The 8,806-nt window shown below is 48.4% G+C and overlaps 1 protein-coding gene across 1 annotated transcript in view; it reads left to right on the top strand.

Moving 5' to 3' along the window:
* hook3 (hook microtubule-tethering protein 3) overlaps positions 1–7,137 on the top strand; it is a 67,703-nt gene extending 60,566 nt beyond the window's left edge. Inside the window, exons 17-20 of the mRNA XM_082960598.1 lie at positions 102–184; positions 325–530; positions 1,438–1,509; positions 2,032–7,137. Coding sequence (XP_082816724.1) covers positions 102–184; positions 325–530; positions 1,438–1,509; positions 2,032–2,172 — 502 coding nt within the window. The 3' untranslated portion in view covers positions 2,173–7,137. The remainder of the gene's footprint in view (positions 1–101; positions 185–324; positions 531–1,437; positions 1,510–2,031) is intronic.
* Positions 7,138–8,806: the final 1,669 nt, after the last annotated feature.

Raw genomic sequence — 8,806 nt, 5'->3', positions numbered from 1 at the left:
TTCTTCAATTAAGCTTGGAAGTTTTCAAAAGTTTAGTCAGATCGATTTTTAACACTTAGGGATCCTGACTTGTCTGTTGCTGATGTTGTGTTCTCTAAAAGGGAGAAGTTACGGGAAGTGAACCGTGAACTGCAGAAGAAGAGTGCGTACATCGATGACTTGGAGCCCAAATACACATCTAGCTGTAAGTTTAAACATCTATTATCGTTGTAGATGTATAAAATATAGAATATACACAAATTAGACTTAACACAGATGCTTTTCATCCATAGTGACTTAGTTGTTAGTCTTTAACTATTGTGTCATTGTTGATTCTCCTTCCAGCCCAGAAAGTAGAGGAGCTAGAGGAAGCGCTGAAGAAGAAGGATGAAGATATGAAGCAGATGGAGGACAGATATAAGAAGTACCTGGAGAAGGCGAAGAGTGTTATCCGGACCCTGGACCCTAAACAGAACCAAGGCTCAGCACCAGAGGTCCAGGCCTTGAAGAACCAGCTGCAGGAGAAGGAGAGAATGCTGCACTCTCTGGAGGTACCAAGGGCTGGTGTAGGGGTTGAACTGGGTTTAGGGTGAGGGTTAGGTCTGGGCTGGTGTAGGGGTTGAACTGGGTTTAGGATGAGGGTTAGGTCTGGGCCGGTGTAGGGGTTGAACTGGGTTTAGGATGAGGGTTAGGTCTGGGCCGGTGTAGGGGTTGAACTGGGTTTAGGATGAGGGTAAGGGTTAGGTCTGGACTGGTGTAGGGGTTGAACTGGGTTTAGGGTGAGGGTTAGGTCTGGGCTGGTGTAGGGGTTGAACTGGGTTTAGGATGAGGGTTAGGGCTGGTGTAGGGGTTGAACTGGGTTTAGGATGAGGGTTAGGTCTGGGCTGGTGTAGGGGTTGAACTGGGTTTAGGATGAGGGTTAGGGCTGGTGTAGGGGTTGAACTGGGTTTAGGATGAGGGTTAGGGCTGGTGTAGGGGTTGAACTGGGTTTAGGATGAGGGTTAGGGCTGGTGTAGGGGTTGAACTGGGTTTAGGATGAGGGTTAGGGCTGGTGTAGGGGTTGAACTGGGTTTAGGATGAGGGTTAGGGCTGGTGTAGGGGTTGAACTGGGTTTAGGATGAGGGTTAGGGCTGGTGTAGGGGTTGAACTGGGTTTAGGATGAGGGTTAGGGCTGGTGTAGGGGTTGAACTGGGTTTAGGATGAGGGTTAGGGCCAGGCACTGAAGAACCAGCTAGAGGATACTTCACATGGGGTTTGAGAAAGGGTTTGAGAAAGGGTTTAGGGTGTAAGGTTAAGGGGTGGGTGTGTGTGAGAGTGTGTGAGTCTACAGGAGAGGATGGATGGTGTAGGGGTTAGAGAGAGGATGTGTTAATACCACCACTTTACTACATTTACCTTGTCAGTCAGACTCAACCCGTTTTACTGACGTGCTGTTCCTCTGTTCATCTCCCTCTACAGAAAGACTACGACAAGACCAAGGCCCAGAGAGACCAGGAGGAGAAACTCATAGTGTCTGCCTGGTACAACATGGTCAGTTTAATATTGAACCAATAAAGCCCGAGGGGGTGTGATATATGACCAATATACCACGGCTAAGAGCTGTTCTTATGCACAATGCAACACCCTTAGCCGTTGTATATTGACCAATATATCACAATCCCCTGAGGTGTCTTATTGCTATTATAAACAGGTTACCAACGTAATTAGAGCAGTAAAAATACATGTTTTTGTCATAACCGTGTTATACGGTCTGATATACCACAGCTTTTAGCCAGTCAGCATTCACGGCTCAAACCACTCAGTTTATAATACATTATATTAGTCATTTCAAACACTAGAGGGCGCTGTAGGATTTCCTGTCACTTATAATGAAAACTCCATAGAGATTAAAACAAGGAGCAGTGGTGCCGTCAACAGCGATTGTGAGTGAAACATTTGAAGAAATGTCCCACAGCAGATGCAGGGGATTTAACCATCAGTTCCTTTAATGTATATCTGAATATCTTTAATGAATATCTTAATGAAGCCACCGTGTCGTCGTCCCCCCCCCAGGGCATGGCTCTCCAGAAGAAGGCAGCAGAGGACCGTCTGGCCAGTACGGGTTCAGGACAGTCCTTCCTGGCCCGCCAGAGACAGGCTACCAGTACACGCCGCTCCTACCCCGGACACGTCCAGCCTACCACCGCCAGGTAGACACAGCACCGGGACCCCAGCACCCTGACCCTTCACCTTGAGTCCTGACCCTTCACCCTGAGTCCTGACCCTTCACCCTGACCCTCCAGGCCAGGTAGACACAGCACCGGGACCCCAGCACCGTGACCCTTCACCCTGAGTCCTGACCCTTCACCCTGAGTCCTCACCCTCCAGGCCAGGTAGACACAGCACCGGGACCCCAGCACCGTGACCCTTCACCCTGAGTCCTGACCCTTCACCCTGAGTCCTCACCCTCCAGGCCAGGTAGACACAGCACCGGGACCCCAGCACCGTGACCCTTCACCCTGAGTCCTGACCCTTCACCCTGAGTCCTCACCCTCCAGGCCAGGTAGACACAGCACCGGGACCCCAGCACCGTGACCCTTCACCCTGAGTCCTGACCCTTCACCCTGAGTCCTCACCCTCCAGGCCAGGTAGACACAGCACCGGGACCCCAGCACCGTGACCCTTCACCCTGAGTCCTGACCCTTCACCCTGAGTCCTGACCCTCCAGGCCAGGTAGACACAGCACCGGGACCCCAGCACCGTGACCCTTCACCCTGAGTCCTGACCCTTCACCCTGAGTCCTCACCCTCCAGGCCAGGTAGACACAGCACCGGGACCCCAGCACCGTGACCCTTCCACCCTGAGTCCTGACCCTTCACCCTGAGTCCTGACCCTCCAGGCCAGGTAGACACGGCAACAACTGACCCCAGCCCCGGAATCCATCAGTTATCCACCAGACAGACCAGACGCCGCTCTCTAACGGGCGTCGGCTCTGCCAAGCAATCCAGACAGTTCAGGATGGATTAAACCTGTTCTGTCCTCCTCTTCAGTCCTTCAGTTCAGGATGGATTAAACCTGTCCTGTATCGTTCCTCTGTTCTGTCCTCCTCTTCAGTCCTTCAGTTCAGGATGGATTAAACCTGTCCTCTGTTCTGTCCTCCTCTTCAGTCCTTCAGTTCAGGATGGATTAAACCTGTCCTCTGTTCTGTCCTCCTCTTCAGTCCTTCAGTTCAGGATGGATTAAACCTGTCCTGGACCGTTCCTCTGTTCTGTCCTCCTCTTCAGTCCTTCAGTTCAGGATGGATTAAACCTGTCCTGTATCGTTCCTCTGTTCTGTCCTCCTCTTCAGTCCTTCAGTTCAGGATGGATTAAACCTGTCCTGTATCGTTCCTCTGTTCTGTCCTCCTCTTCAGTCCTTCAGTTCAGGATGGATTAAACCTGTCCTGGACCGTTCCTCTGTTCTGTCCTCCTCTTCAGTCCTTCAGTTCAGGATGGATTAAACCTGTCCTCTGTTCTGTCCTCCTCTTCAGTCCTTCAGTTCAGGATGGATTAAACCTGTCCTGGACCGTTCCTCTGTTCTGTCCTCCTCTTCAGTCCTTCAGTTCAGGATGGATTAAACCTGTCCTGTATCGTTCCTCTGTTCTGTCCTCCTCTTCAGTCCTTCAGTTCAGGATGGATTAAACCTGTCCTGGACCGTTCCTCTGTTCTGTCCTCCTCTTCAGTCCTTCAGTTCAGGATGGATTAAACCTGTCCTGTATCGTTCCTCTGTTCTGTCCTCCTCTTCAGTCCTTCAGTTCAGGATGGATTAAACCTGTCCTGGACCGTTCCTCTGTTCTGTCCTCCTCTTCAGTCCTTCAGTTCAGGATGGATTAAACCTGTCCTGGACCGTTCCTCTGTTCTGTCCTCCTCTTCAGTCCTTCAGTTCAGGATGGATTAAACCTGTCCTGGACCGTTCCTCTGTTCTGTCCTCCTCTTCAGTCCTTCAGTTCAGGATGGATTAAACCTGTCCTGGACCGTTCCTCTGTTCTGTCCTCCTCTTCAGTCCTTCAGTTCAGGATGGATGAGTTCATCTACCTGGATCTTTAACTGACAGTATTATTATGCACATTTCTCTAAAACGTGTTACTGTTCTGTCAGGAATCCGTCTATCTAATAACTGTTTTCAGATTTCTTTTGTAACACAATGTTATGAGCAGAGATGCAGTTTTCACAAATTGGTAGCGGATTGATTTTTTTTATTTTATTTTTTAAATCGTAGGATATTTTTTTGTATCTCGATCTGATACTTACAGGATGTGATGTAATGCCTTGCAGTCAGTGACTGTCAGGACATGTTTAGTAACAGAGAGGGATATGGTATGTCTCTGAGTTGGTCTCGTTAGCTCTCCCGGTACCCTTTTTTTTATATGTGTTCAGTAACGCTGAGTGTGCTTTCCGTTTGTCTGTGTTAAGACAGTCTTGTTGTTGCCTGTAGTGGGAGATTTGAAAGGTTAGTTGTATAGAGGGGACTCCTCTAGCCTGTTGGCAATGTATTAGCTGTGGAAGATATTAAACAAGGTCTTTCTTCTTCATCGTCATCATCATCATCATTAGAAATGTTAACAGTAGAAAGCTTCCTGTTTCTAAATAAACCATTTTTTAAATTGCCTGAATTATTAATGATCCTGAAATAAGGCGAAGCACCCTTCATCCCCATCTGTAGTCCGCTCATACCAGCCAGCAGTCATTATTGATTATTGAACCAGCGATTACCGATCTAGCATCTCTCCCGTGTCCTCCTGCGTTGTTTGAGGGAATTCCAAGCTGTTCTTTCCTCTTTTTATCCTATGACCATGTGAGAACAGTTCTGCTGTGTGTGAACGAACCTGTCCAGGCCTTCGTTCATATTTCAGTGTGTAGTGGGACCAGTTGCTTTCTAAACGGTAGTGTCCATATTTTAAGCAGTGGACTTAAGTCAGTGGTCATATCTGGCTATATCTAACAGATGGAAATTGTAATTTGAAGGTATCGAAAGGGGTCTGAAATACAAAACGCATGAACTCGTGAAAGAACCGCTGCTGCCTGGAGGATGTGGATCGTAACATATATAAATTGATCTTCGAGTTTTAGCGTGAGGCCTATTTTCCCGTTCTCGTTCACTCACTGCGCTACGTACTCCTTTACGTCTCTGACGCTACGCGGGGCGTCGTGTCGTAGTTGAAAGGAGTTTGAATGTCTTAACTCTGACCGACCTAATTAAGGCACTATACTCCCTCCATTGTGTCTGTCCCAATGAAATAAGCGGTAGATTACCAACGGGTTGGACTGTGTACTTGACTACGGTTGTCATTTAGCAGAACGTAGACAGACCTTCATACTAGGAACGTTAGAATCATACGATATGAATATCTGTTTATCAGCCACGTGATATACGAGACGTTTTAACGTGACGGAAAAAAAGCTTAAAGCTCTGTCTCTCTCACTCATCGTCCGAGCGGAGCCGTTGCTATGGATACTAACAGGCAGAGAGCACACGGAGCAGAAGCAGGACAGTGCAGGGCCAAGAGATGAGCGGGGCCCAGAGATCAGCAGCTAACAGAGAAAGTTATGGTTAGGACAGATGATAAAATGAAAGAAAAAAACATTTGTTTTTCGGTTAGGGATTTATTTTTATTAACGATCCCAATTTTGTTTTAACGTTCACAACCCTACTTCGCTAGTTCATTATTCGTTTCATCCTCCTACCTATCATTTTAAAACCTTCAGCGTGTTAAATGACTTTACTGTCCTGTCTCTGACTGGTCATATTGTCTCTCTGTCCTGTCTCTGACTGCTCATATTGTCTCTGACCTGTCTCTGACTGCTCATATTGTCTCTCTGTCCTGTCTCTGACTGCTCATATTGTCTCTGACCTGTCTCTGACTGCTCATATTGTCTCTGACCTGTCTCTGACTGCTCATATTGTCTCTGTCCTGTCTCTGACTGCTCATATTGTCTCTGTCCTGTCTCTGACTGCTCATATTGTCTCTGTCCTGTTGCTGACTGGTCATATTGTCTCTCTGTCCTGTCTCTGACTGGTCATATTGTCTCTCTGTCCTGTCTCTGACTGGTCATATTGTCTCTCTGTCCTGTCTCTGACTGGTCATATTGTCTCTCTGTCCTGTCTCTGACTGGTCATATTGTCTCTCTGTCCTGTCTCTGACTGGTCATATTGTCTCTCTGTCCTGTCTCTGACTGGTCATATTGTCTCTGTCCTGTCTCTGACTGGTCATATTGTCTCTCTGTCCTGTCTCTGACTGGTCATATTGTCTCTCTGTCCTGTCTCTGACTGGTCATATTGTCTCTCTGTCCTGTCTCTGACTGGTCATATTGTCTCTCTGTCCTGTCTCTGACTGGTCATATTGTCTCTCTGTCCTGTCTCTGACTGGTCATATTGTCTCTCTGTCCTGTCTCTGACTGGTCATATTGTCTCTCTGTCCTGTCTCTGACTGCTCATATTGTCTCTGTCCTGTCTCTGACTGCTCATATTGTCTCTGTCCTGTCTCTGACTGCTCATATTGTCTCTGACCTGTCTCTGACCTGTCTCTGACTGCTCATATTGTCTCTGTCCTGTTGCTGACTGCTCATATTGTCTCTGTCCTGTCGCTGACTGCTCATATTGTCTCTGTCCTGTCTCTGACTGCTCATATTGTCTCTGTCCTGTCTCTCTCTCTCTCTCTCTCTCTCTCTCTAAATGGTAGAGTAGTGGGAGAAGTCTCTCTCTCTCTATCTCTCGTTCGTTCGTTTGTTCGTTGTATTAAATGAGAGCGGATAACCTGTCGAACCTTTTATAAAGTTAGTAGCCTGATTTGATATGAAACACTTTTCCCCAAAGCCTTTTTGAAGCCTGGGTCACGTTCATCAGGCACCAAATGGACACAAACGGGGAGTACTATTTTTTTTATTTTTGTTTTGTGTGTGTTGCACAATGTTTTTGAAACGTATTGCTACGATGGGCCCTAATGAACACGACCCAGGTGTGACGCCCATGGACAAACAGGCAGCAAGTCAACAAGGATATTATGAACATTTTTAAAGGGCTTTTACCTCAAGTGTAAAACCAGTGTGAGAAAGAGACAGCTTAGGGGCTGTAGTAGTGTAATTCATCCTGATTCTGTTGTCTTTTTTTTTTTTAATTAAAGTTTTCACATAATAACAAAAATATACTTGTCCATCTTATTATGCAACTGATGAACTTTTTCTGAGTCTTCTTGTGTGAAAGACTGGTCTCCTGACATGCGTTGATATGATTGGTAGGGCAAGGTGTCTCAACTGTCTGTCCTGTTAGTTTTTTTGCATGTCTCCTGATGAACGTAAAACTACCACCTGCATCCCAAATGGAACACTATTCCCTACTTAGTGCACTACTTTACACCAGAGCCCTATGGAACCCTATTCCCTATATAGTGCACTACTTTAGACCAGAGCCCTATGGAACCCTATTCCCTATATAGTACACTACTTTAGACCAGAGCCCTATGGAACCCTATTCCCTATATAGTGCACTACTTTAGACCAGAGCCCTATGGAACCCTATTCCCTACTTAGTGCACTACTTTAGACCAGAACCCTATGGAACCCTATTCCCTACTTAGTGCACTACTTTAGACCAGAGCCCTATGGGCCCTATATAGGGAATAGGGTGCAGTTTGGAACTAAGAGTTAGTTTCAAAACCACTTGCTAGAGGAGCTCTGGAAAAATGATAACACTTTACTTCAAGCCTGCAGGTATAATGCTTCATAACTGCTCATAAGCACCTATAAGAGTATTATCTTGTCTCTTTATGTCAACTGACTCAAACGGCTGGTATTTCATCCATTATGAGATGAGACATTTATAATAGGGTCATATGCTTATGACAATGCATTATAGCCGCATCATAATGCATTATAACCTCTGGTATTAAGTAAAGTTGTACTGAAGTTACGACTGGTTTTTCACTACCGTCCATGATGATAGACCCATTATCTCCTACCTGTTCTACACTGGTCCCCCACAGCGGTTAGTCTCCTACCTGTTCTACACTGGTCCCCCACAGCAGTTAGTCTCCTACCTGTTCTACACTGGTCCCCCACAGCGGTTAGTCTCCTAGCCTGGTCCCCCAGCGGTTAGTCTCCTAGCCTGGTCCCCCACAGCGGTTAGTCTCCTAGCCTGGTCCCCCACAGCGGTTAGTCTCCTAGCCTGGTCCCCCACAGCGGTTAGTCTCCTAGCCTGGTCCCCCACAGCGGTTAGTCTCCTAGCCTGGTCCCCCACAGCGGTTAGTCTCCTAGCCTGGTCCCCCACAGCGGTTAGTCTCCTAGCCTGGTCCCCCACAGCGGTTAGTCTCCTAGCCTGGTCCCCCACAGCGGTTAGTCTCCTACCCTGGTCCCCCACAGCGGTTAGTCTCCTAGCCTGGTCCCCCACAGCGGTTAGTCTCCTAGCCTGGTCCCCCACAGCGGTTAGTCTCCTAGCCTGGTCCCCCCCCCCCCAGCGGTTTAGTCTCCTAGCCTGGTCCCCCCCCCCCCCCCCCCCAGCGGTTAGTCTCCTAGCCTGGTCCCCCCCCCCAGCGGTTAGTCTCCTAGCCTGGTCCCCCCCAGGCGGTTAGTCTCCTAGCCTGGTCCCCCCCCCAGCGGTTAGTCTCCTAGCCTGGTCCCCCCCCCAGCGGTTAGTCTCCTAGCCTGGTCCCCCCCCCAGCGGTTAGTCTCCTAGCCTGGTCCCCCCCCCAGCGGTTAGTCTCCTAGCCTGGTCCCCCACAGCGGTTAGCCTCCTAGCCTGGTCTCCCCCCCCCCCCCAGCGGTTAGTCTCCTAGCCTGGTCCCCCACAGCGGTTAGTCTCCTAGCCTGGCTCCCCC

Source organism: Salmo salar, chromosome 13, assembly GCF_965601325.2.
Source record: "Salmo salar chromosome 13, fSalSal1, whole genome shotgun sequence".
In the NCBI taxonomy this organism is placed as follows: Eukaryota; Metazoa; Chordata; class Actinopteri; order Salmoniformes; family Salmonidae; genus Salmo; species Salmo salar.
The sequence above is the reverse complement of the archived record's forward strand: the minus strand, read 5'-3'. Positions and strand labels throughout refer to the sequence as shown.